Raw genomic sequence first — 26,017 nt, forward strand, 5'->3', positions numbered from 1 at the left:
TGTCAATTAAAGATTTTTTGTTCCAACAAAGTTCAAAAAAGTAGATATGAAGTTTGGATGACTTTTTAAAAAAGTTAAAAAGAAAAAAACACTTAGAGATTGTTGGAAAGGGATGCCAGTTGAGTTGTGATAATACTAAATGAAGTATTGATATTATAAATGAGTGAAACCCATCAAATCTTAGAATATGATGATCTTAAAAAGCAATGAACCAAAGACATATTGGTGAGGACAATGAAACAGTGTATATTTGTTATTGAATGAATGAAGACATTTGTGGGGTTATATGGCAACATGTCTCAGTCTTCTCATTATGATTTGTAGTGTCTTAATCCTCAACCAACCATTTTTCATAGATTCGACAAAGTTTAATTTCCATGGCCATTATGAAATAGTTTTAACAATTAATATCATGAAATAGTTTTAACAATTAATATCAATCACCTTAGCAAATTGGCTAACTAGATCATTCATTTATGTTCATTATGACAAAGTTCTCCTTGTTCACTTGTATATACATATTCATAGTCAATTAGTCATTTTCAAAACAAAACCACTTCTTTGTATGAACTGAAAAAACGAACCTAACTAATATAGTACTACTAAGTCCAACTTGTCAAAACGAACAACATATACTCACTTTTTTCTAAAGTTAACTCATCGCAAAATTGTTGTACTAAAAGTTCAACCTACTTAATCCATATATATATAATTTTTGTATTGAAATTTGTCAAAAAAATATTTTGTTAAGCATAATATTTGTCTAAATTTAAAATAGATATTATAATATTTAAATGGAAAGTTTTTTTTTTGAGATGAGATGTATATCAACATTTTAAAAAGAAATGTAAATATAGCAAGGATCTACGGACTAATACTTTTGGCCTTACAATTGCTATTTTCCATAGTACAATAATTAGAAGCATTAGAATCAAACTTCTGACTTCAAAAGAGAATGTTAATATTTCCTAATTATACTCACTTAAGGTTTACTATAGAAGTTGATACAAGAAGAATATTAACAAGAACAAGACAAAAGTCGAATAGGAAAAGGCTACATTACTATCGGCCACAGAGATTGGAGTTCGTAGTAAAGCTCCACTTTAGGTTAAACACAAAATTGCGAAAATGGAGATTCATCACTAATATATCCTCTTGATAGTGACAAGCGATCCCTCAAATACGTATAAGCAAAGTAAAGAATAATACAAAAAATTGTCCCAAAGCAAAAGCCATCTCTTTCAACAAACCACGTGGCAACACTATTAACTTACTTGGAATTAGAATAAATTAGATAATAATTTTCCATTCACATGCAAAAGCAGATCACAGTTAGATAATAATAACGAAACGAAAAATCGAGTTGAGTAACTCAACTCGAGACTACATCTAATCTTCTACTGTAGCAAGCTCTACAAAGTAAAGGGTAGGATAGATCCTCAATCCATCTATCATGCTACAAATATGTTTTTCGAAAACTGACTATATTGACTTTCAAGCACTTAAAGATAAGCCAAAAACTAAATCTAGTTCAAGATTTTTTTTTTTCTTTTTTGAAATTGACACTGTTGCAATGCTACCTTGGCGTATAGCACAGACGTCTTTTCTTTGGGTGTTTCAGTACTGTGACTTAGTCTTGTAGTGCAAGTGATGCAATATTGAAGAGCAGTTCTCGAAGATCGAAATAAAGAGTCAGTTTAAGGGATAATTAAAGTAAATTGGCCTAAAAATCAATCATCATAAACCAAAAACTATAGTGATTAGAATAAAAATGTTGCTTAGTAAAAGCATATTATCCTGGATATAAAATATGCAAGCACTTCACCCTCAAAGATTATTAATCATAATAGTACTAGATTCTCTAAAGTTTGAAGGCTCCAATTTTCTTAAGAAAGAATGAAGTGAAGTATGGTATAATGTTAAAAACAGAAAGAAATCTACAAATTAACTTCTCAACTTATATATAAGAGAGGCACAAGTGACAAAAATAAACATTTGTAAATCAAAACTTTAGAACCCTGTTGAATGAGGGTGAATACGGTTAAATAAAAACAATAAGATACAAACAAGTGAAGAACTCACCTCAACTAAAAGGCATACCTGGATCCAAAATTTTGTATGAGCTGAATATCTAACTTATAAAAGATGTCTGCATCTATCTTCATCCGCACATCTTCTACACAAATATATACCAAGTTTCAAGTTCTCTCAACATTTTATCAAAAGGTCATTCGGTCATCAATTTTTTATTTTCTTTTCCTTGGCCCTTTCCAACTTCTTGATGAGACGTTTTTGGGGCAATTGTACTTCACAAAGCATTTGTGACCAAAGGTCTTCAAAGTGACTGTGATAACTCTTTTGGAACCAATCCAAGATTTCCAAATGCAGTTCGTATGGATTATCCTTCCATACCGCTCTCAACGTGGCACGACTGTTTATCTTCTTGGATCTCAATTTTGATAGAAGATTCCCAACTCTTTTTTGGCCTAATGCCTCTGGCCTTAAGATACTACTGGGACGAGCTGCCAAGAACTCACTTACAGATGTTAAGCATGGTAACACCTTCCCTTTAAGCAGAGCACATGCAAACACTGCAACTCCTTGAGCGTTATCTTTAATTGGGACATTATGTAAGGGAAGCTCCCAAAGATGTGGGCCAAACGTAGGAGCAACCCACGAATACACTGTGTCATTTTGAGAGTCGTAATAAGGTTTAGGATCTGTTAAAGGTGCTGAGAAAGCACACAAGGAACTAGCATATTTCACCAGCCAATCTGGTTGTACACTAGTCAATCCATGCATGTATGGTCGTTTTGTACGTAATAATTCATTGTACACCAAAAATTTTGGGGCTGAACGAGAAACAGATGACCATCGATTGACGAACACATTTTCTTTTACCATGCAAGCTTGATACTTTCCAGCACGCTCTTTCCTGTCAGCTTCAACTGACTTGGAAATCTCTCTAATACGTTTGGCAACCCTATCTGGCCAACCTGCACAAATTGCTTGGCCAATTATCTCCTTCTCCTTCAATGAAAGAGGATGTTTATTGGATGGGACCCTCCACATAGCTTCTACATCCTCCAAAACCCCATTAGTCCATGAAAATTCGGACTCAGCAATAGAAGAACGACTATGATTAAAAACAAGTTTTAATAGTTGCTTTCTCAATTTGGACATTTCTTGCATAGTTTTTAGATGTAATGTGAAGTTGTTGCAGAATGCCACAGGAGTTTCAGAATGTTCAAAACATTGCAAAGCATAAGCTACAGTCAAAGCATCACTACTATGATCCGAAAATTTTTCACGAGAGAGTTTACCAGCTTCTTTTAACTTCTTTTTCAATGACTTCTCCACTTTTTCTTCAGTTTTTGTGTCCCCAAAAGACCTGTCGTTTTGTTCTACCTCATCATTTATTTGACTCCCTTCAAACATCATTACAAAAGGGTTAGACATGCTCAAAGCTGCAGCTGCTGCAACGGAGTATGCAAGAACAAGATTTGCTCGGTCATAATTTTTCAAATTTCTCATAATCTGAATAACTGTAAGTAGCATTCTAGAGTGGCGCGGACTCAAAGGATACTGAGCCATTGCCTTCCCCAAGGCTGTCAATCTTCCACCACTATCAAGAGCTTCAAGAGCCTTCAAGCAACTCTCAGCCTCAAGTACCGCTGATGTCTCAGGAGGAGTAGGAAATGGAAAATTGACCACCTAAAAGAATGAAGCATCTTAAGAGGATTAACCAACCCATGTAGTTAGTCAAATAAGATATTCAACTTCTAGTGAAGATAAAAATATAGTAATTCAGAGCAGATTACACGTACCTTACTGATACCCATTGATTTCATAAGAAGGACAACACCATCGACTGGTATTTTAGCTATTTCAGCGAGAGAAAAGTCAGGTAGTGTATTGCTAAAAACTGCAGAAGAATAGAGACGATAACAATGCCCCGGCCCTGTCCTTCCAGCTCTTCCAGCCCTTTGAGCAGCTGAAGCCTTACTAATCCATTGCACTTCATAATTTTCAATCCCATTTGAGGAGTTATAAGTTTTAACCTTTTCTCTACCAGTATCCACCACATATTTTATGCCTGGGATAGTCAATGAAGTTTCAGCAACATTAGTAGCAACAACAACAAGCCGCTCTCCTTCCTTGACTTCTTCAAACACACGCAGTTGAGCTGCTGCAGGTAGCATGGCATAGAGAGGAAGAACATGCAATGCACCAACCGAAAAACCAAATTCCACATTTTCTTTCAACCTTGCACTAACACATTGTTTGCTTGATAAGTCCTCGTCTGTAGTGTGATCAACCTGTCTTTTATCCAAGTCCAAAGCGTTTTTTCTATCTAAGGCATCAAATGCAGCCTTGAGAGAAGACATACTTGCATCATCCATTACTACATCAGTAAGGTTGCCATCAGTCTCATCTGACATTGCATCTTCATTAAATTCCAATTCACTATCTGATTCTGAATTGTATGAAGCATCAGACACATCATCATTAATATCAAACTCGTCCTTATCAAAAGAGCTAAATCGATCTGTTTGTTCAATTGAAAATTCATGATCTTCAAATGCTTCATTAATTTCATTCATATCCAAATTTTGAATGGAATTCATCTCAACAATGCCATTGTTATTTTCACCATGTCTTTCGGATGTTTTCTTGATCAGCTTCTTCGAGGCTTCTCGTAGCTTCTTGCATAAATTTTCAACTTCTCTCTGTCCAGTAACAAAGACAAGTATACCTCCAGGTGGAAGCTTTTTGTGAATAGCCATAACCTTTTTATATGCTTGACCGATATAATCAACTATATCTGTTCTCTTTGAGAAATGTACAGTTACGGGAAATTGTCTAGTGGGAACTTCGATAATGGGAGGTGAAACATGAAACAACCTTCCCCCAGAAACGAAATCTTCCACTCGCAATGTAGCACTCATAAGCACCAACTTCAATGGAAAAATCATATTCTCGGGACTAATTTTTCCTCCTGAAAGTGTAAGTTGTCGTTGCTTCATATGCAAATCCTGAATCGAATAATAAGATAAGTAGATGAAGTTGGGAAAACAACAGCAGTAATAATGAAAGAAATGAAAACAAGATTGGCTTGTACTAACAAATAATAAAGGTTAGGTTTTACCTGACGAAGTTTAACAACACGTGACAACATTCCAATTAATATGTCAGTGTTCATACTCCTCTCATGCGCCTCATCGAGAATTAGAACAGAGTAACGCTTTAATAAAAAATCATGCTGCAGCATAAAATATAACTTGCCTTCAATAGCCATTAAATAGATAAATCATTGTAGAAATTAATTCTACTTCTAAAACGTAATCAACTCACATTTGGAACCGATGGTCCTGTCTCATAAAATATTCAAATATAATGGTAAAAACTAAACAATCCACTACACTATGCTACGAAAATGTGACAGAAAGAGAAGCTTGTAGTGGATTAAAACTACTGTGTCAATAAATCGACACAAGACCAAATTTAATTGTAAAGTTGACAACTGGCTCTATAATATTTAACAATGAAATCAAAATGAAGAAATATAAAAGATTACTGCATGAGATGTTATTTAACCTACAAATACCTTAGAGAAAAAAATCTCAAAAGGAGTACCTGAACTTCACGAAGTAAAATTCCATCAGTCATGAACTTGATTGAGCTAGTATCTCCAATTTTCTTGTCATATCTTACTTGAAAGCCCACCTCTTTGCCTAGACGAACACCAAGCTCATACGCAACACGTTTAGCAGTGGCTAGAACAGCCACACGCCGAGGTTGAGTCACCCCAATGGCACCTCTCTGATGACTAGATTGTGATGAACCAAAGCCAGCTTCATATAAAAACTGTGAGATTGTCACAAAAGGAAAATTTGTGAAAATTTAAGCTTGCAAGAAAAAATGACTAATTAAAACTTCTCTAAGAGAAAAGTCGTTAAAAATCAACCATGAATGAGAAATATAAAAAACCTGAGGAACTTGAGTGGTTTTCCCACAACCAGTCTCTCCACATATTATAACTATGGGGTTCTCATTGATAGCTTCCATTATCTCCTGCTCCATCATGACAATCGGGAGATCTTTTCGTTTGTCTTCAACTTCACATGGCCTCGATACTGGCACCACAATTGGCTTAGACAAAAGCCTCATTTCTGGAAGCAGATTGGATGTTGTACAAATTTCTACCTTTGGTATTCCGTCCTCTTTATCCTTCAAACCATTTAGACCCACAATCAGTTCCTACCCAATAACAATCCAATACATATAATTCAAGTGAGGTTCTACACTAACAACAAATGGCACATTATACCATTATCTCAGGTTCTTTAAAGCCACCAACTGTGCACATAGTACAAGATAGATCTCTTTCATCTTCTAGTAAAACTGCACCAGTATTTTCAACTTTATCTGGCAAGGAAGAAAGGGACTTTCCATCATTTGGGACTATGGTATCATTATCAAGATCTTTGAAAGAGTCCAGACCACGTGTCACTTCTTTTTCTGCCACGAAAGGGCCATCCTCATCAGCATTAGCAGAAAGCTGATGGCACGGAGAAATATCAAGAGAGCCACAATGACTTTCATATTGAGAAATATCAGAGGAAGTTTTATCCAACTGCTGGTCATTCCCTGGAACCTCTATTCCTACTTTTGAAAATTGTATATCTCTGCTACGTTTTTCCAATCTCGTTTCATCCTATATCCATTATTCACAGCAACTAACTTAGCAAAATAAAATCTTAAGAGAATTGAATAAAATATCCAAATAGTTAATGATTCGATGTTACCAACCTTACCAATATTAACAGAAGATCGCAAAAGAAGAAATGCATCATCCGAAATCTTATATTTCCTGTATTTGGAGTGATTGCAATAGTATGAAATTTTACTATATTTTAAACATTAAAAAATTATAAAAAACTGTTATCAAAGAAATTAGTGATAGAATACTCTAATGTCTCCAAGCTTTTCGACAGTAGAAGTGATTTTTCCTTCTCCTCCTGCCCATATAATACCAAAATAATTCAGTCGAGTATAAAAAGAAAAAAAGGTAAAGCTCAACCTGCATATGCTCCTACCTCCAACTTCATGATCTTTCTTTTTTGGGACTTGCTCAACTTTGGTTTTTTATTTAGCTGAATTCCTTTACATCCCTGTACACAAGAAAAGTATTGATCCTCAAAATTTTAATAATTGAAAAATGGCAATATTGTCACATTACCTTATTTGGGTTTTTTCTTTTCTTATCACTCCTTTTACTCCCGTACAACATAACTTGATTGCTGCCACCACCATCCAAACTGCCAAATACAATGAAAATAAAGGCCTTTAAGTAAACTATAGATAGGAACCCATATTCAAATAATGCTAAAGAAGATATCATTGGTTTTCCTTCCGGTATAAAAAATAGTAACTTATTTAAAATTAATAATATTTCTTCTACCTCCATGAACCTTTACCACAATCTAGCTGATCATTGACAAGGTCTTCCATTTACTGAACTGCACTAAAATGGCCAAACTTCAAATAGTGAAAATAAGGTTTTATAAAAGAAATGTCATGGCCAAAGTTATATGAGCATACCAGCCTTATAAAAGGTAGTAGACACTAAATTGAAAATATCAACCGTGATAACTGATAAATAAGGTAAAAGAGAACAGTATATAAAATATTCCCTAGCAGTTAAAATAAAAATATGATGTCCTCCTTTATCTCTCCTGCTCCAAAACTTTCCCATTGCCCTTAACCAAGAAATGAACTAAGCGCTCTACTTCCTTCCGCCTCTAGCAAAATTCTAAAGAAAGACATGTTAGCATCCAGTTCTGCCAACTTGTACCGTTCCTTTGAATCACACTATAGATCAACCTTAAGAGCAATCCTTTCTTCCCTCTGGACAGACGATAAAGCCCCTTCCTCCTCCAAACTGGACTCTTTCCACAATTGCAGCTTTGTTCATCCTAAAAAAGCAAAACCCCAGAAATTCCAAATTCTTATGGCTACTTTGAGAACCCTAATCTTCCTCAAGAAGTAAAAACCAGCCCACTTTTCTTCAACCCTAACACTTCACCAAGAAGCAAAAGAGGATTTGAAGGAAGGATGAGACAACCACATGCTTTCAAATCTAAACGTTCATAGTAACTAGGTCACCATCCCCAAATTCAAGAAGATGGGCCATAATTCCGAAGTATTTCTAGCTCAACTGTCTATCTCCAAAAAACAACATTTTCAAGCCACCCCTTAGTGAAAAGAATTCTATCTCATCTACGGTATACCACCCTCTCTCTGCCACAAGAACAAGTAAGTTTATCATTTACCAAAGATTAATGATTACGTACACGTGGAAAAATGGTTTACTATCAAAATACTAACTCAATCTCAGTGCCGATCTCCAAAAAACCATTCACTGACTTTTCCAAAAGCCTGCTAGTTTCGTGATGTGAAAAATAAAGAAAGTTATTTTGGACAATTTTCCACTCAATACAACTACTTAGTGCGAGGAAATTCCAGTGTAACAGACATTAAAATCTTCATTTCAAAGGAATGCCAAACCAAATTAATGTGTCTTTCCACAAAAAAAAAAAGTTAATGCCAAATTTAGCTACTACATAATAAGCATACGATCCAAAAACACTTAAGGCAGCAAATCCAGATAGCCTATAGTATAGATCAAATTCTTTTATATCGTTCAAAACAGTCCACATACTTTTCATTTAGCAAAAGCAATTAAAAACATACAAAACAAGTATAATCAATTTCATTCATATAAATCATCCTTTCAAACATAGTAAAATATCAATCATCAAAACATAATTTTACCAGAATATAATGTAGAAAGTAGTTCTTCCCAATTCAAAACTTCAATTCCTAGAGGAAACTACGATTTCCTAGAGACCTAAAAAATAAAGACATCATTTAGAGGTTAGAACTCTTTTTAAGGAGTGTTTAAAGGGATATTCTTATCCAAAAATCGATTGTAAGCCTTAATCGATGACTCGGAAATAGTTCAAGACTACAAACTAAGGCTTCCACAGGTTAGACTGGTCTAAGATACTTTAATCAAGTTCGAAAAGGTTTAAAAGCACGTTATTACCTGCTGAACCTTACCAAAATCTTCGCTGGTTGGTGTTCAAAAGTGTCCAAACTTACAACTCTGGTGGTAGATTAAACCAATTTGAGGCCAGTAGAAGTGGAGGTCGGTGCCGTAGCTCAAAGGAGGAAGACGACGCTTGCAGCCCGTGATTGAGTGCGGCACCGTGAAACAGGTAGCGTGGTTGAGAGGACCGTCCTCGCCCCACTGCTTGTGCTGAGAAGACGGAGGCGCGTCGCACAGCTTGAGTAGTATAGGGTGCGAGAAGGGAAGACGATGAAGCCTGAGATTTCTTTTCTTTTTAATATTTTCCCCTTAGTTTCTCTTTGTCCTTTATGAAATAATAATTAAATTTTAGCTTATTTAAATACTCTTTTCAAAGATAGAGACACCTTTTATCATACTAATAAACATTACTTATATAAGTATTTTTTTAAAAAATCATTTAAAATAATTTTTCTATTTTAAATGTTTATTCAATGTTTATATTTAAATATAAATAATTTTAATTTTAAGGTTGAGTTTTTTTATAAAACTTGTACAAAGAAATCAAAATTAAATATAAAAAAAATAAGAAGAGTTTGCAAAATAACAAAATAATTTATGGTAATAAAATTTAAATTGTTTACATTTTCAAAATAGCAAATTTAAGATATATTATTATTTGATTATCGCCATATTTATCAAATTTAATTGTTTTTCTTGTTTTTGTTAGTTAATGTAATTTGTCATAAAATAACTAATATAGTCTTAAATTAAATTTAGTGTGGTTTATATATTATTCCATTTGTGTTTAGTTTTTTATTTAATTAAGCTATGTACACTATTTTCTTATCCAATTTTTAAAAACAGAGGAGAAGTGTTTTAAAAATTTGTTTTCAAATTTGACTAATAATTTAATATTGTTCATAAATATATAAATCATTTTAGATACTTAATTTTATGATACTCAAAATGTAATATTAAATTTAAATTTTTATTATTAATTTAAAAGTGTCACGTTATTATATATATTAAATTTTGCTTTATTTTAATTTGATTTAAATGAAGTAACATCAAGATTGCTAAGTTCTCTCTTCGTAATTTTCTTTGTTCATCTCCGGTTCATTCGATAAAGAACCATTTAAATATTTGTTGCAAAATTGGTGACAACTTAATACACACCGTGAAAAATCTCATACATTAAAGCTAAATGGTTACAAAATATAATTGAAAATATGTACTAAATTATAAGTTAATTGCTTCTAAACAACATTCAAAATAAATTTAGAGAGAATGTTAAGTGCTAAAAATTTGATGTGGTGAAGTGAATCGAGGACGAGATCCGGAGCCGATCCCTAATTCCTCAGCAGCTCCCATCATCTCCATTTATTGATCTTCTTAGATCCTCCAACCTGTTCTTTCTCTTCTTCTTCTTCCTCCCCTGTCAATTCAATCCCACTCATTGCATAATCGAACTCGAAATCATAGAATCCAAGCAAATACGAACTCTTTGGTATTTCTTTATTTTACCTGCTCTGTTGTGCTCTTCATCATCGATACCATTTCGATCATGAAATCGCAGAATCCCTGTTCCTCAAATCAAACAATCACGGATCAGTTTTCGAGATTAATTGCAAACCCAAAAAAATGTTTTGAAACAGAGAGTGACTTACTTCGTCATCATCGTCTGTTAGAAATGAAATCAATCCGGCGTCGTATATGCTTCTTTTTCCTTTGTTTGATAGAACTGGAACGAACAACAACAAACGATCCAAAGTGTAAACAAGCGTATATTAAAATTGATCATAAAATTATATTAATTAATTTTGAAAAATTAAGTTTAAGTTATTAAATTAGAAGTTGAGGGAATTATATATTTAAACCTGAATAAGCTTGTTGAATTTGCTGAAACCGAGTTTTGGATTCAGCGGCCATTTCGGGGTCTTTGATCCATCTATCGGGATGCCATTTCTAGAAAGAATGAAAGAAATGAAAATGTGTATGTATTCCAAAAATGTAGGGTATGTAAAGAAGCAAATTACATACCATGGCTAGTCTACGGTAAGCTGATCGGATTTCATCGGCAGAAGCTTCCTTAGAGAGTCCAAGAACAGAATAGTAACAACAAGCACCGCCGGACATTATTTTGGCCGGGAAAATCAGCGAGGGTTTGCATGGATGGGACGTGGGTTTAAAACAGATAGAGGAAGAAGACGAAGAAGGTTCGAGAGGGGGCGTCCTTGTGAATGTGAACCAGGTGATGGGATATGTGGTTGCAAATTGGTTTTCAACTCTGAAAACTTACAAATAGAGATTCAGTATATGTGTTGTTTGTGATTGGTTTTCCCTTTGCTTCGGATTGTTAACTTATGACCACATAATATGAGTACAAGTTTTTTTGAAAAAACTAATCTTACATGAATGCATATGTACATAACTTAAAATGCAAGTTATCAATTGGCAAATTTTGTAGACATTTTTAAATATTACAAGTAAATTGAAACTGGGGTGTAAATTAAACGAATTGGGTTGGAAATTTCAGTTTTTTCCTAGTTGGGTTGGGTTGAAAAAGATGAAACATAGCAAAACTATTAAAATCTCTATAGTCCATGTAAATAGCTTCAATTTTTTTTTTTTTTTTTTTTGTTGTAAATAGTTTAAAACACCTGAACAGTCCTTTGTTGATTTTGTAACTTGATTTGGAGGTGTTAATCTTCTTGCACATTAAAGCTTTACAAGATACCATAAAGACCTTTCTAGAGATATGTGAAGCTCACAAAAATACCAACACTATAATAAACTCAGTTCATCAGGTCACAAATTCAAACAATTTCCAAGAAAAAAAGATGGTATATCTAATAGAAACAACTAGAAAACAGTGTATCTAATTATCGACATTTTCTTCGTCATCATCATGGTGTAAAGGAAAAAGGACATACTGTTCCTCACCAGAAAGGAACACTTGATAACATTGAAACTTTACTGAGGCAAGAATGTGTTGAGTTGCTGCTACAAACTACTGGGGGTCAATTAGTGTACCCAAAGAATAGTGAATGAGTTGACTCGATTAGTTTGTTCAATGTTGAGCAAATGTTGCTCGTCTTCATAATGTGTGTGGATGTGGATCGGGAGGAAATAAGTTGGCAAGAAATCGGTGAATCATTTCAAAGCTGGTAAATGTGATGACAGCAGCAGGCGTTGTCCTGAGAAGGTTGGTTGCACACCCTCGATAGAAACCGGGAAGACCATCTTGCTGAAATACTTTCTTTACGCAATCGGCTACGCCAGAATAACGCTTTTCAGAGTGAAACCCCTGTTCCTGAAGCCTGGATCGTACGACCTGCAAGAGGGGAATGCAATGACATGAATTTTTCTGCACAAAGACAGTTGGATCTTGAATTTATGTAGTGATTCAAAACCAGTTGAGTTTATCTTAATGAGACGGAAGTGTTAAAAATAACCAAATTCTAAGTAATGACCTACTTTTAGAATGTCAAGGTTTTCTAACTCAACAGTGATCATAAGACCAAACAGAAATTTGAAAAAACTCTACTTCCTGTTGTTTTCTCTTTCAAGACAAAGGCTTAATTCAGATGATAGAATATCCCCAAACATAGGATGAGTCACAGTGCATTTAAAGGTTTGTGAATTCAAAATCCTACCTCATGTGGATAGGTCAACGTGGAAGCAAATATCTTAGAGACAGATGAGGCAACCGCAACATCACGTGCAGTGAGTTTGTCCGTTGTCGTATTGTCTGCAACAACGTAATAAGTTAATGTTAATTTTTTCCTGAATGGATTTATAGGGAAGACACACCAACAAATGGGTTATCAAACAGTTACCTCTTCTAGCCAAATAACTTTTAATTTTTTCATATGTTGGAAACTGAATCGCGACGTGACTTACACCGGCCAAAGCAGGCACAAGACCACTGCAGAACACGGTACGAATGTTAGAGTTGAGTAAAATATCCTTATAATGCTCTTCTCCATATAAAATACATTGATGAGAATAGCAACATAATAATAAAGAGCAAACCTGTACAATCCACGAATTCCTTCTTCAGATGCTATTCTCTTCAAGGCAGACACTGTGTTTCTATATGGTAGCACACCAGATTTCATTCCTTGTGTCTGAAGAATAAAAGAGAAAAAGTTTAGATTGCTCCAAGTTTATGGTCGACATCACATTCTCATATCTGAACAAGTTAGTTTCTATCAGATTAACCTGATTCGTCTAAAACAACCAATAAAAGCACAAACATTAAATACTATTGTCTAAATGTCATGGTAAAATATAAAAATTGAAAATAACTCTTTGTCAAATCAAAGCTCAAAGTAGAGAGTTACAAGGACGCTCTCAGCTCTCCAATCATAAAAGATCAGAGAACGGGACAAACTCAAACTGTTAGGATTCCTCACAAAACTACCAGCAACTTCATGATGGATTCTTTCTTAGAATTCCCCTCAAGATATGATAATACAGAAACCACATCCTCTATGATGATAATTGATAATAAAAAAAAATAAAAACTACTGAATAATACGTTTATTGTTGCATTTTAAACAGAATGGAAAATTTGTACAACCAGTGGGGCATTTTTTTTGTTGAGGTGGGGGACCAGCTAAAAGTTAAAAACACATTTTCAGTGTCCCCTCTCATCCCAAAAAAAAAAAAAAATCAATGTTGTGGTCCTTGTAATTGCACAAAATCCGTGAGCAATCTAACCATACTAGATTTGTAGAAGCATTAGTTAGTATGCATACTACATTTTAAAGCAAGCCAGCAGTTGGAGAGATGTTTAATAACTTTGCCTGGCTAGGTACAAACTGGAAAATCAACATCATTGATTAAAACAAGAAAGTTACATGGATATCAATCCACAACGATGGATCCCATGCAACAATTCACAAAAGCAAAACAGCAGTTAGGCAATTACAAAATTTGTTTGTGAATACTCCTTTCAAGCCTTTGGATGTCTTTGGACTTTTACAATATGCAACAAGCATTCCCTCATGCCACATGTTCAATGGGCAAGGATTGGACTCTCTTGATCGGTTTCACTTGTTATAGAATAATACTATCTATTGCTAGGAGAAAGTGTTGAGGTAGGGAAATTTGCAAGATTTGAGTATGCTCTCTTTCAGGATTTTCAATGGGCTACCGGCCTAAGGCTTATTAAATAGATTTTTTTTAGCACATATAACAAGAAAGTACGTGTAAAGGAGTTTGGATGAAGTTCCAGATACACCATCTCATAGATGAGATAAAATCAATCAATTAAAAAAACCGTGAGCTTTTCCTCAAGAGAAAAGGAAAAATGAGCAAATAAGATTGAAATCCTTACCTGAAGCCTGGTCTTGACTACCCATAGAGGATTGGTTGCAATAGTTGTAGCAGCCCCAGCACCAGAAGCAGCCATCATATTAGCACCTATTGAAAGTTGACAATGTTCATCTGCACAAATGCCACGAGTGTCCGTGAAAAAAATGCATAAAGTCGTAAATTGGAAAAAAAAAACAGAAAAAAAGAAAAGAATAATCAAACTAACGATCAGAGGCAAGAAAGGTTTTAAGCTGCCCATATATTGTGAAATAAACCTGCCACAAGAAGATATTGTGTCATGCGAAAGAAAAACAACTACTACTATTCTTTAACAAGTGAAAACAAACCAAATTATACACAATCCAAACACCGAGGTAAAGCTTGTTTCAAGGTTTACAACGTCGTAAGGAAGTTATACAAGCCCAGTAAATAACATTGAGGTAGCTAATATTGCTTCACATCGAAATTTATGAGATTCAAGTACACAAAGACAAACCGGAATAGGAATTAAAAAATATTCTGGTTTAAAAATATGACAAGGGACTTACAGCCCAGTTAGGCAGTAATGCAAGCACAGTAGGTGCAAGACCTCTATACATTCCACGTAGCCCCTCCTTATGAAAAATTTGTTGCAGACTGCCAACTATAAGACTCCCTGAGTAGATAAAACATAAAAAAAGTCAACAGAAAAAATAAATCATATATAATCAAAGCACTTCAATTATAATAAAAACCCTCCAATCAACCTACAATAGCTAAGAGCCAAAGACAATAATGCAACTCACTTTCTGAATGTGCATAGATAGGGGCAAATAGAAGCAAGACAAGGTGGAGCGCTATTGTTTCATATCAGTAAACAAAAAGAAAGGCCTTACCTTTACCGATGTTTGGCAGTCCATGAACCTGAAATCTAGTCTTGATGACATCCAAAGGGCACACAAACGTAGCAGCAAGAACACCTGCAACATAATTCCGTGATACATTTTTTTAAAAAAAAATCTCAAGTCAATCGAGATACACAAATCAAATCCCTAACCACCACCCCTTTTTTCTCAATCATCCGAACAAGCGCAAGAAACAGATATAAATCATGTTTCAGTTTGAAATCGCAGAAATTTACACAACAGGGAGAAGGAGATGAAATTACCAGCAGCAGCACCAGCTCCAGCATTACAGAGAAGACCCCTTGGAGTAGGGGCATGAGAATCGGAAGACATGGTATTGAATTAAATACCGAGATGAAAAAACAGTGAATTGAGCGCAAGAAGAAGAACCCTCTTTCGAGAGGCAGATCTCGGAAAACCAGAGTCGCATGGCCAGAACCAAAAAGAGAGGAAAGTGAAGCCGATTAATAGAGATAACTGTTTGTAATCCCTTAAGAAGAAGGAAAGAAATGGGAAACTGAGAAGAAATAGGAATGGATTGAGAGAAGGGGTAAGTTGAATCCTATACGAAACTGAGGGATATTCATGTGTGGATCAGGAATTGCGAGAACAAATAAAAATAAAATAAAATAAATAATAAAAGAGAAATTTATGGGCCCTTTGGTTTCATCGTCCTCGCCGGTCGCCGTGGTGGAGCCGAAAAGACCTCGCCCCGACGAGACGATTCGCCGCAAATGGATTCTAAAAATCAAATCTGATCTTAATAATAACAAAATTCAATTCCACTTTCATTTCAATTACTTTTTGCTTCCTAAGCCTAACCCGCCCCCTCCCCAACTACTTCCATTCAGTTCTATTTTATTCAATACTAAATAACACAATACTATTTACAAACTATATCATTTTTATAATTTTAATTCATATGATGTAATGTAAATGTAAATGTAAATGTAAATGAAATCTCAATTCTTAAACTTGACAAAAATAGAGCAAATCTTCCCTGCCTAAGTTTATGTATCAACATCCACATGTAAAAATTGGTATGGCTTTCATGAATTTTGAAACTTTAGGATTCTTGTGGTTGGAAGGACTATGTTTTTTTTGGGTACAACTATAAATGTGTATTTTTGTCTATACTGTTTATTATCCATATCAAGTGATACAAAAATAAACTCTTACATCTGATTTGAAAAAGGTATACAACCACCATTAGTTGCTCTTCTTTTTTTTCATGGTAGGGCCTCACTATTGTCCAAACCAATAGCTTTATGTGGCTACCATTCATTTTGCAAGCTTCCTTTAATCGACTACTCGCTCATCTAGAACCATTGATTTTTTATTTATTAAAATATCATTTTAGTTCTCATACACTTAAATGTTCAAATTAAGAAATTTTGGTATCGTTGACTTCGTTTCAACTAGTGTGATGTGAAATGATCCAATTTTAGAAACATCAATGAAAAAGAATACATTCTACTTATGAAAATATACTATCTACTATCTACTTCGAGATTGGAGATTCTCTCGCTTCCTAACATTAAAAAAAATAAAAAAATTAACCCCAGAAAAGAAACAGGAAAAAGAAAAAGGAACAAAAACAATTGGCCATTGCACAATTCTTACAACCACAAAAAATCTATAATTTTGTACTAAGCTATTCGTTGTGTACACTTCCAAATTTACGCTCAAATCTAATAATATATCGTAACATTGCTCTTATTTCATGACGTCAAAACAATTTCCTATAAAATCCTCAATCTACATGAACAGAAGTAACTAAGTATATAAACAAGGAGCTAAAAGAAGCTACCCCTGGGGGCGAAGTTTTCGTATCAACCACTTTCGTCGTAATTTGACATCCAATGCAATAAACGTTTTTGCCTTCCTTTCATCCTCAAGGAGATCACAAGCATCCAAAACAAGATCTTCATCCATGTTTGGCAATGATTGGATAGCTTCAATCACTCTCTCAATGGAGATGGAACTCGAGTTATCATCATTCTTCTTCTTGTCAGACAAGGAAGAAACAACGCTCACCATTTCTCGTAGTGCGCTTGCCATGCTTTCATCTTCACCTCTTAGCTTCTTATTGTAATCGAAACTCGACATGCTTTCTAATTCCCTCTTGTTCTTTGAACCCAAATGGGTTGATTCCTTCACGCTTGCCTGCTCTTCAACTGAAACCGGTGAAACAGGAGATTGGAAACCATTTGAAAGTTTTTCGTCCTCAGCGTCATGGTGCTGCTCTATGCCTTGTCCTGATAAGCAGTCTCTTTCGCCGTAACTAGGATCACAGATCACACACAGGTCCTTATAGTATGGCACTGGACGCGTCATGAATTGCCGAGCATCTGTATGTCCCTACCATTAAGCAACAAAAGTAATTAGAACTTTGTCACCATGAAATACTGACTTTAGGACAACTTTGTATTCAAGACTTTACAAATATTTCTTCCATAACTATAGTTCAAGACGAAATATTGATGTTGATTGTTTTGTTAAAACTAATCTAACTAATATGGTTATCTCCATACCCTCACAACATTTCATTTTTTTGTTCAAATTTAATCTGCAAAATGCTCAGTATGCTCAAGTGCAGCTAAAATGTTTATGTGCAAATCTAATGATAGCTTTTGAAAAATTTGATACTCACTAACAGAACAGGAATAGGCAAACAAGAAAGAGAATAATTGAGCTAAAGTGTGCTATGTAGTTTGCATACCTTGATATAGTCTTGCCAAACGTAATCATCAGCGGTAATCATTTGACGTGTTTCGTCCCAGAGAAAACCATCCAAGTCTAATAGATTATTTATCACATTATACTGCCGTCTTAAAGTTTTGTACCTATTCTTCAATACATCCACATCATAATTGAAACCAAACTTAGCATTGAATGATGCAATCATATCAGCCCATGATTGTTTCCGAAAAACTCCATCTATTTGATTGCCTTTCTGCACTTGCTCCAGCATTAAGTCTATGAAGAACCTATCCATTGGAGGCTGCCAGTATGTTCGGGAACGACAGATGGTAGTGGTTGCTGTTATATTTGAACCATGTTGTGGTATATCATCAGTAACATTCCCAGGTAAAGAGATTTTATAGTCTTCACCAATCATAATTTCCTGAAGTGACTCACCATCTCCCTCACTAGCAGTTCCCAGCGGCTTCGTATACATTGCCTCATTCTCACCTGAATGAGATGACTCCTGTAAACAAATCCCTGATAACCTATGATCAACAAGTATAACGACAAGACTTCTACTTTTTCAAAAAAAAATCAGATAATTGGTTGTTACATTAGTTTCAAGGAAAAGATCATTACCTTGTTGTTCAACCGTTGCATTTCCGTATATTATACACAAATCATTGTAATATGGGATGGTCTTAATTCTAAAAGATCCTGCTTCGGGGTGTGCCTGTGAACATGATATATAAATTCTTTGAACATTAAGTAATAAAGAAAAAAACAAAGTAAAAAACGAGGGATGCTTTCTACAGATTTAATAAGTGCATAAGAACCTTGACATATTCATCCCAGACATTATTATCAGCAGTCACCATTTGTCGAACTTCATCCCAGCTAAAACCCCTCTGATCAAGGAGATTCTTCACAGCTTTGTACAAATTTCGAAGTGTTTTGTGCCGATTCTTTAAAACATCCTTTTCATACTCAAATCTGAACTTAGCATTGAACAGTGAGATCATGTTTTTCCACGCTCGTTTGCTGAACAAATGATCATCAAATTTGTTCCCTTTGTTAACTTGTTCTAGCATAAGGTCAATGAAATATCGATCCATTTCAGGCGTCCAAACTGTTCTCAACCGATCGTTACTATTTCGAGTCTGTATACCCATACTGCAATCATTTTAGCAAGGAATCAGTGTAATGTACATAACTCAAGCACACAATCTATTTGCAATTATAACTACTCATATTCAGTTATCCAAATATTATCTTTAAGCATATGTTTACTACTACAGTAGGAGTAGTTCTAAACAACTTAAAAGTAACAATGACAAATGGTTTCTCGCTAAAAGTACTTCTATGATTGCTTTGTTGTTCATTGGCAAATCTGTTTTTGAATATGCCCAAAACACTCCCAAACACAGGCAAAATAGCAACAGTAAAGAATACCAGCATACTTCACATAAATTCCTCAAAACAATTGAAACCTCCTTCCAACACAGAGAAAATCAGTAAAGCCAGATCCTTCATCCTCCAGTCTTTTCACTGACCCAAGAGAGAACAAAGTAATGGAACCATAGAAACCTCGTTTCAGGGGCAATAGAAAAGAAGTGACAAGCCACCCCACAAGGAAAAAGAGCTCCATGGAAGAACAAAGCAAGTGTTTAAAGAATGAAACGCCATCCCCCATCATCCCAAATACCAAACAGAGAGGAAAAAAGAAAGGTAAACTAAATCGACGAGCATGAAAGAACCCAAATGAGTTGAATTCATTCCAAGACATAAAAAGGAGGGAAAGACTAGGAATTGAAACGCACCTTGAGAGTGAGAGGCGATGATGAAGGAGCTTCCAGGAGTATTGGAAAGGAATTGGGGATTTTGGGGATGGGATTTTCCTGGATAAGCTGAAGAGAAAGTGGTATGTGGGATTTTGCAATAACCCTAACCGGAGTAAGATTTTAACCCGGATTAAGAATGTAAATCGGGATAGGGTCGTTCACTTATCATCCCCACTACATTATTATAAACAATACAACTTTATGGAGCAATTTACATCATTCTAACAAAACCCAAAATAAGAAAAGCTCATATATGCTCTCACCATTTATTAATCTTAGGTCATCTAAAGGCAGCGTATGTCTAAAATCGAATAAAATAAAGATTGAATCATCTCAATGTCACTAAAGTCCGAGATCTAATAACAAACGGAATAATTCTTTCATTAAGGACATTTTGGGACATTATAAACTCACGATGGAATATATTAAAGTTAGAATTCTTTTATCTCGAAGCATCTTGGAGCAACTAAAGATCGTATCTCATGATCTACACGATCATTTAAATATGAAAGTCAATAGTTTAAAACAAAGTACATGATTGTGTAGATTTACACTTTTGTCTTTCATCTTGATGCATTATATGACAGATATTGAATGAATTAAAGGCAATAAAATTTCATCTCGATGTCTGGTATGCCCGATATCGTGTATTAAAACCTACACGATTGAGTATCGCGTGTACAACTAATTTATCGCGTGTGTGACTAGGATAATTTTGGTATTTTACATTGTGGATTTGTGAACTTTTTCCATTTAAAAAAATGGTCTGTACATGATAGAATCTTTTTTAGCATTTCAAACAAAAAAACAAATGTGATAGATGACCTCAAACAAAAACTTGAATTCATTTATTGCCCAAAGTTTTGATTTTTTGTTTTTGTCCAAAATTCAAAATAAAAGATTCTAAAACTTTAGGATAACATTGAAGTATTAAAAGTACATAAAAACTTTTGAAACTAAAGAGAGTTCAAGAGTAGTTATATATAATTAGCATCTTTTAACTTAAAAATATGTTGACCAATAAATCAAATTAGGTTGTAAAAGGTCAAGAGTGCATTGTTCTAGATATGCACACTTGATCTTTCTTTATTGTGTTAGGGGTTTTCTTCCACAAAAACACAATTGTATTATAAGCAACAATGTCCACCATAGGAAACCATTACAAGCCTAACCAAAAATTCCAAAGCACATTATAAAGGGTTGAGCATTCTGTCTCAAGAGCCGAACACCCACCAAACTCTCCCACCCCTCTAACCTTGCTCTCCCTCTTATTTATAACCCAAAACACCTAACCAACCTCAGGTCTAATTATTAGAATACTCTACTCATCAATCGTGTTTATATAGCTATAAGTCTTATGTATTATTTATTTATTTTCATTGAGTTCAGCACGAAGGAAAGAAATTTGAACATCTAACTTTGAAATTGATGATACATAATATGAAAGTTAAATTATACTCACATGCATATTTTTTTATTGGTGGTTGGAACGTAACTTTTATTTTTCTAAAAGAAAAAATTGTTATCAGTTATAATATTATGCTTAAGTTGGGATTAGACAACATTTTGTGTTTAGGATTTAGTTTATCAAGAAGGTATCGTAGATTTAACAACATTGATCTAAGACTTGAGCAAGCGATAAAATTCACATTATTTTTCAAACTCACATAACCCAACACTTGATTCATACCATCCTGGACAAACTTTCAAATTAGGTATGTCATGCTACACTTAAATCGTGATAGGAACAAAAGACAAATTCATCCTCCTTTGGTTAATGTTTCTTTGTAATGGACTTATGCAACGCTATCAAACTCATTTTGGTTTCTACACTTTTCTAAAATATTTTAGAGATCAATTTGAAAACCAAAAATTTCTTTGTATTTTGATAGATAATTTATGAAAAATGAGTGAAAACATAACATTGATAACACTATCAAAAGACACCGTCGGTCAAATTTGATCAAACCACAAAAATCGAATAAAAATTCAAAAACATCAGTACCATATGGAACAAAATCTGGGCTATAGAGACTAAACTGCTAATTCAACTGTAAGATTCTAGTACTTAATTTTAATTAAAAAAACATTAGGTCCTTGTTAGGTTGAAACTTGATAATAGTCTCGAGTCATAGTAAGGTTAACTTCTTAAACCAAATTTACAAGCTCATTCATCTTGACTACCAATTTACTAATACTAATCTTTGATTGAAGAACACCAACTGCATTTCCATAACCAGGAAAATAACTTGGATAATGCTTACACCTTCTAGCTAATATTTACTAACCCACGTTGATACACTTCAATTCCTACATGTTCTCACAAGAGTAATATAAACATTGAAATAAAAACACTAAAAATAATAGCATTTCCTAAAATTTTGATATAACTTTCCTCTTCTGCCTCTGTGCTCTCTATTATAAATCATTGCCTAACATGACAGAGAAAACTAAATCGCGTACGAAGTCACATCTCCGAGTTTTCTCTTCTTGGTTCCTGTCAGGTATGGAAGATAACTGGACATCCCTGCATATGTGCAAATAAAATATCATTAGGTTGGAGATGCCGATTATAGGATATGAGTTATCTCCATCACAGAAGTTATAGACTTGCTGCGATTGCTAAGACAGTGGGGAAGAGCAAATATAACTCGATCAACATGAGAAATGAATAGCAATTTAATGCCATTAGTTAAATGGATCCAAATGCAAAGGTATGAAATTGATACAGGTTCATTTACAGCTCATATGACAGTATAATTCCAAAATCGCAACGACCACTGTAACACTTGAGGGAAATGAAAACTGAAAGACCGCACAGTATCACCTAACATGCATTTAGATAGGGAATAGAACTAAATGTTCACTACTTTATGCAATTGTTATTTAATCCCATCTAACATTCACCTCCCAGAATAAGCCCATACATTTTAGTCCAAAAACATCGAGGCCTTGATATTATTATATTACAAATATCAAACTTCTACATTCTATTGTAGCTCAACCATATATAATTCTGGGTATTATCATTATAATTGTCCAAAAGCACGTTTTGATTAGAAGGAATTTTGATGGACTTCAACTCCTACATTTTAAATGCATTTTGGTTATACTATATTCTAGTGATGCAAGTGCTAATTTCAAGGCCTCGTCAATTTTTCCCCATTGTGAAAAAGATATGAGCTATGTACCACCAATGAACTGTGAACATATTGTGACGCTCACAAGTCACAACAGTAACTCAAGGCTATCGAAACTCATAGGAAGAAGCAAATGATATGTCTGCGAGAAATAAATTTAATAACAAACCTAAACCAGAATGCATGCCTAGGAACCAGCAAAAACTATAATTGTGGTGAAACGGATGCATGCAGAAAGTGCTTAATTTTGAGTCAGATAAAAAGCATCATATATTAATATGCCTAGACATCTAGAGGTATATTTCAGTCTTACCTTTCAGACAATGTATCATCTACAACTTTTTCCTCCAATTTTTCTTTATTTGAAGGCTCAGGCTGAACAGTTTTAGACTCATTGATGACAGGTGCATTGCATAAAAACGACAACAATGGATCAGGTGCCATCTTGGAGGTTGAGTGCAGAGAAGAAAACCCCGAAAGAATTCTTACATGATCGTCTTGTAACTCTTTTCTCTCAAAAGAAAGACTTTGAGGAAAATCGTCTTTGTGGAATTTCAATCTTTGTTGACTGTAACCTCAAGTTAAGGAATCCAAATCATAGATTCAAGTATGCCATGGATATAAACAAGAAACAGAACAAAATACTCCAGAAAAAGCAGCTGAGAGCTTTAAAAAAATTGCAGAAACTTAACAATATCTAAACAATAAAAGAAAAGGATATATTAAATACATCTCCATGCTGCATCGTTATATGTCCAACCATATTCTCTCCCACGCTTGTAGAACAAATAGGGCATATCTGAAAAGAAATGAAAGCCAACCTCTTGAAAAAGCACAAAAAGGACAAACTAATTTCAACCAGAAACCAATAGAGGGTCTTTACGGTCAAAAGAAGATATAAACTACTCCCCACAAAGAATTTTAAACTTCCGTCACCGGTACCAACATATCAACCTATAACCATAGACAAACATTCTTGACTAGAGGCAAGACAAGTGCTCAAGTACAATATCAAACTGAGTATATCTAGGAATTGAAAAATATAAGCAAAATACCACCAAGGCACCCAGGCTAAAGGCAGCCATAGTAATATAACCTTACAAGTCAAACCCCAAAATATAATACTTAAGCAACAATGCAGTACAACATCTCCTACTAGTAAGTGGGTCACAACATATTTGAAAGATGATGATAAATTCCATAAACAGCCAGTAAGAGGATACATCAGAAAGGACCTTCTCATTCATAAAGCAAGTTCACGACAAAAGCTTTTTTTAAAAGAAAGACTTGCATAAAAAAGATCAAAACACGAATTGTTAACAGTCAACAAGATTATGACTTGAGCTTGAAGTTCATTGTTACTCAAGGAAGACAATCAAACATTCTGATTTCTGAGAACTGACGGCCGTCTAAATCCATCAATGATATGTTAGAAATGTAATTTCTGCAAACATTGAGAGCCATCCCAATTTTCTACTGCTATAGGTACTATTACCAGGTAAGGTTACTTCAGTTGAACGACGCTAAACAGATAGACCCTTTAAGCTTTAACTCAAGCATTAAGTAATTAAAGAGAAAATACCATATATTAAGAAAAGTCTATCGAATCTCCTACTGAAACTGAGGGAACCGAATAAGAACAAATCCACTTAAAACTTAAAAACGCAAACGCTTGGTTCTCAAGTTATAAATTAGCGATTTTTCTTACCCCAAAGTTGGCTTCTACGGGATGCTCGTCATCAATATGGCAGCATAGCTCAACCAAATCAAATTCCTCCGGACAAAACGGACAAGGATATTCCGAATTCAAATCATCATCCCCATCCACCTCCTCGTAGTCAAAATAAAAATCTAAAAAAACCAAACAGTAATCATTTTAAACAAAAACCCACAAAGCAAAACCCCAAATAAAAACCTAATAAACAGATCATAAGTAAATTAAGATCGAGACATGACTCACGCGACTGGGATTTAGAGCTTCTTGCAGCAGCAGCATCAGAGAGACCATAACTATAAGCGTCACTGTCCATAATCAGATAAAGCAAAAACAAAAAATCCCAACACGAAATTCGATTCAGGGGGTTGAATTCGTTCGAAACGATGAATTCGTTCGAAACGATGAATTCTTCGACCCAACTTCACCAAGAGCTCTTAAACGGCACAGTGTTGGTGGGTTTTTTCTTTTTGTTGGAGAAATGAAGAAAAATTAAGTGGGTATTGAGAAATTTTATAAGGTCAATGAGAGATTGGGCTCGTGATCCTTAGCGAACACGATTTCTGACTCTAGATGACCAAAGAAAAGAGGAAGAACTCCCGCGTTTTATCATTAGAACTATTCTCTCAACAACCAAGGACCGACGATTTTGGATTAGGACTTTTATTACCTTTTTGCCCTCACGGTTTCTTAATATTACTCCAAATTTCCTCCAAAAGTATTCTGTTGGAGAAAAGGTAGTATGGGTATTACTGTCTTTTTATTCCTTTTTGCCGTCTTAAAACCTTTTCCAAGGACTTTTTTCTCAATAAATGATCTCTCGTTTTAAAAATGTTTAAACCTAAAAAGTTCATCACTCGTTTATTTGTAGATTAAAATTATTTTATTGTTTTCTTTTAAGATTGTCGACCCAGCTTACGCCTACTAATCTCAAGTGAAAACAACATTTAAGTATCGAAACAACTTGTAGAAAATTAATGTTTACGTATGTCGTCACCTATTATAGATTACGTATCTTGTCAATCCATGATGATTAATAATTCATTAATTGAAAAAACCTCATAACTTTTTTTAAGCATGTATCATGATACAGTAATATTTTTAAAAATTACAGATGTAGTTGTTCATACAAGGTTTAAGAGAAACAACCTAGAGAACTTGTTGATTTAGATAAAAGTGAACATGATGCACTTCAATCTCTAGAAAAAATATGAATTTCTCTATTTATAAATTTATCTAGCGACCTACGTGAGCTTGAGTTTCGTTGGTGCATGGATTAAATCATAGGTCCAACCATATGCATTTTGGTAATTTTTAGGTTTCTTTTTAGT

At 34.5% G+C, this 26,017-nt stretch overlaps 5 protein-coding genes across 15 annotated transcripts; all 5 read right to left on the reverse strand.

The window, feature by feature from the left end:
* Window positions 1-1,820: 1,820 nt before the first annotated feature.
* On the reverse strand, window positions 1,821-9,429 carry LOC101221435 (ATP-dependent RNA helicase DEAH13). Of its 8 annotated transcripts, none has more exons than XM_031888674.1 (13): window positions 9,113-9,429; window positions 7,466-7,523; window positions 7,244-7,322; window positions 7,101-7,175; window positions 6,973-7,022; window positions 6,814-6,874; window positions 6,505-6,718; window positions 6,332-6,429; window positions 5,992-6,231; window positions 5,638-5,868; window positions 5,150-5,263; window positions 3,828-5,036; window positions 1,821-3,714 (listed from the first exon to the last, which is right to left on the reverse strand). In XM_031888674.1, exons 2-13 carry the CDS (start codon window positions 7,513-7,515, stop codon window positions 2,239-2,241), a joined length of 3,897 nt encoding a protein of 1,298 aa, XP_031744534.1. In that variant the 5' UTR covers window positions 7,516-7,523; window positions 9,113-9,429; the 3' UTR covers window positions 1,821-2,238. The 8 variants fall into 8 exon arrangements, with proteins under 8 accessions (XP_031744534.1, XP_031744531.1, XP_031744532.1 ...); XM_031888671.1 differs by adding an exon at window positions 8,839-8,914 and having other exon boundaries at window positions 6,332-6,718; XM_031888672.1 differs by adding an exon at window positions 8,839-8,914 and having other exon boundaries at window positions 6,332-6,718; window positions 7,466-7,528.
* Window positions 9,430-10,255: 826 nt separating this feature from the next.
* LOC101221200 (chaperone protein DnaJ) lies at window positions 10,256-11,708 on the reverse strand. The gene is made up of 5 exons (XM_004136114.3): window positions 11,138-11,708; window positions 10,975-11,062; window positions 10,765-10,838; window positions 10,622-10,678; window positions 10,256-10,532 (listed from the first exon to the last, which is right to left on the reverse strand). Exons 1-5 carry the CDS (start codon window positions 11,231-11,233, stop codon window positions 10,455-10,457), a joined length of 393 nt encoding a protein of 130 aa, XP_004136162.1. The 5' UTR covers window positions 11,234-11,708; the 3' UTR covers window positions 10,256-10,454.
* Window positions 11,709-11,861: 153 nt separating this feature from the next.
* LOC101204681 (nicotinamide adenine dinucleotide transporter 1, chloroplastic) lies at window positions 11,862-16,126 on the reverse strand. The gene is made up of 9 exons (XM_004135962.3): window positions 15,567-16,126; window positions 15,295-15,378; window positions 14,968-15,074; window positions 14,646-14,694; window positions 14,442-14,551; window positions 13,133-13,227; window positions 12,937-13,025; window positions 12,754-12,848; window positions 11,862-12,431 (listed from the first exon to the last, which is right to left on the reverse strand). The coding sequence occupies exons 1-9, from the start codon at window positions 15,634-15,636 to the stop codon at window positions 12,195-12,197; spliced, it is 936 nt and encodes a 311-aa protein (XP_004136010.1). The 5' UTR covers window positions 15,637-16,126; the 3' UTR covers window positions 11,862-12,194.
* Window positions 16,127-16,883: 757 nt separating this feature from the next.
* On the reverse strand, window positions 16,884-20,047 carry LOC101220968 (L10-interacting MYB domain-containing protein). 4 transcript variants are annotated; one of them, XM_031888941.1, is made up of 6 exons: window positions 19,812-20,047; window positions 18,828-19,164; window positions 18,631-18,724; window positions 18,445-18,528; window positions 18,026-18,345; window positions 16,884-17,664 (listed from the first exon to the last, which is right to left on the reverse strand). In XM_031888941.1, exons 2-6 carry the CDS (start codon window positions 19,161-19,163, stop codon window positions 17,110-17,112), a joined length of 1,389 nt encoding a protein of 462 aa, XP_031744801.1. In that variant the 5' UTR covers window position 19,164; window positions 19,812-20,047; the 3' UTR covers window positions 16,884-17,109. The 4 variants fall into 4 exon arrangements, with proteins under 4 accessions (XP_031744801.1, XP_011659378.1, XP_011659377.1 ...); XM_011661076.2 differs by having other exon boundaries at window positions 18,026-18,528; window positions 19,812-20,046; XM_011661075.2 differs by lacking the exon at window positions 19,812-20,047 and adding an exon at window positions 19,452-19,794 and having other exon boundaries at window positions 18,026-18,528.
* A 1,831-nt stretch (window positions 20,048-21,878) lies between these two features.
* Window positions 21,879-25,285, reverse strand: LOC101204434 (protein DEHYDRATION-INDUCED 19 homolog 4). Its single transcript, XM_004135961.3, has 5 exons — window positions 24,933-25,285; window positions 24,681-24,823; window positions 23,694-23,771; window positions 23,286-23,542; window positions 21,879-22,359 (listed from the first exon to the last, which is right to left on the reverse strand). The coding sequence occupies exons 1-5, from the start codon at window positions 25,000-25,002 to the stop codon at window positions 22,251-22,253; spliced, it is 657 nt and encodes a 218-aa protein (XP_004136009.1). The 5' UTR covers window positions 25,003-25,285; the 3' UTR covers window positions 21,879-22,250.
* Window positions 25,286-26,017: the final 732 nt, after the last annotated feature.

The sequence above is a fragment of the Cucumis sativus genome, chromosome 7 (assembly GCF_000004075.3).
Source record: "Cucumis sativus cultivar 9930 chromosome 7, Cucumber_9930_V3, whole genome shotgun sequence".
In the NCBI taxonomy this organism is placed as follows: domain Eukaryota; kingdom Viridiplantae; phylum Streptophyta; class Magnoliopsida; order Cucurbitales; family Cucurbitaceae; genus Cucumis; species Cucumis sativus.

Excerpts from the sequence above, each read along its gene's own strand:
- LOC101221435 (XM_031888673.1), bottom strand. The coding sequence starts at position 7,515 with ATGGAAGACCTTGTCAATGATCAGCTAGATTGTGGTAAAGGTTCATGG. Across the intron at positions 7,323-7,465 it reads TGTGGTAAAGGTTCATGGAG|TTTGGATGGTGGTGGCAGCA; the intron begins GTAGAAGAAATA and ends TGTATTTGGCAG. Across the intron at positions 3,715-3,827 it reads AATCAATGGGTATCAGTAAG|GTGGTCAATTTTCCATTTCC; the intron begins GTACGTGTAATC and ends TCATTCTTTTAG.
- LOC101221200 (XM_004136114.3), bottom strand. The coding sequence starts at position 11,233 with ATGTCCGGCGGTGCTTGTTGTTACTATTCTGTTCTTGGACTCTCTAAG. Across the intron at positions 10,839-10,974 it reads AATTCAACAAGCTTATTCAG|TTCTATCAAACAAAGGAAAA; the intron begins GTTTAAATATAT and ends TGTTCGTTCCAG. Across the intron at positions 10,533-10,621 it reads TGAAGAGCACAACAGAGCAG|GGGAGGAAGAAGAAGAAGAG; the intron begins GTAAAATAAAGA and ends TTGAATTGACAG.
- LOC101204681 (XM_004135962.3), bottom strand. The coding sequence starts at position 15,636 with ATGTCTTCCGATTCTCATGCCCCTACTCCAAGGGGTCTTCTCTGTAAT. Across the intron at positions 12,849-12,936 it reads AAGTTATTTGGCTAGAAGAG|ACAATACGACAACGGACAAA; the intron begins GTAACTGTTTGA and ends ACGTTGTTGCAG. Across the intron at positions 12,432-12,753 it reads CGTTGACCTATCCACATGAG|GTCGTACGATCCAGGCTTCA; the intron begins GTAGGATTTTGA and ends CCCCTCTTGCAG.
- LOC101220968 (XM_011661076.2), bottom strand. The coding sequence starts at position 19,163 with ATGGGTATACAGACTCGAAATAGTAACGATCGGTTGAGAACAGTTTGG. Across the intron at positions 18,725-18,827 it reads TCTGGGATGAATATGTCAAG|GCACACCCCGAAGCAGGATC; the intron begins GTTCTTATGCAC and ends TCATGTTCACAG. Across the intron at positions 17,665-18,025 it reads TTTGGCAAGACTATATCAAG|GGACATACAGATGCTCGGCA; the intron begins GTATGCAAACTA and ends GCTTAATGGTAG.
- LOC101204434 (XM_004135961.3), bottom strand. The coding sequence starts at position 25,002 with ATGGACAGTGACGCTTATAGTTATGGTCTCTCTGATGCTGCTGCTGCA. Across the intron at positions 24,824-24,932 it reads AAGCTCTAAATCCCAGTCGC|ATTTTTATTTTGACTACGAG; the intron begins GTGAGTCATGTC and ends TGGTTTTTTTAG. Across the intron at positions 23,543-23,693 it reads AGCATGGAGATGTATTTAAT|AGTCAACAAAGATTGAAATT; the intron begins ATATCCTTTTCT and ends ACTTGAGGTTAC.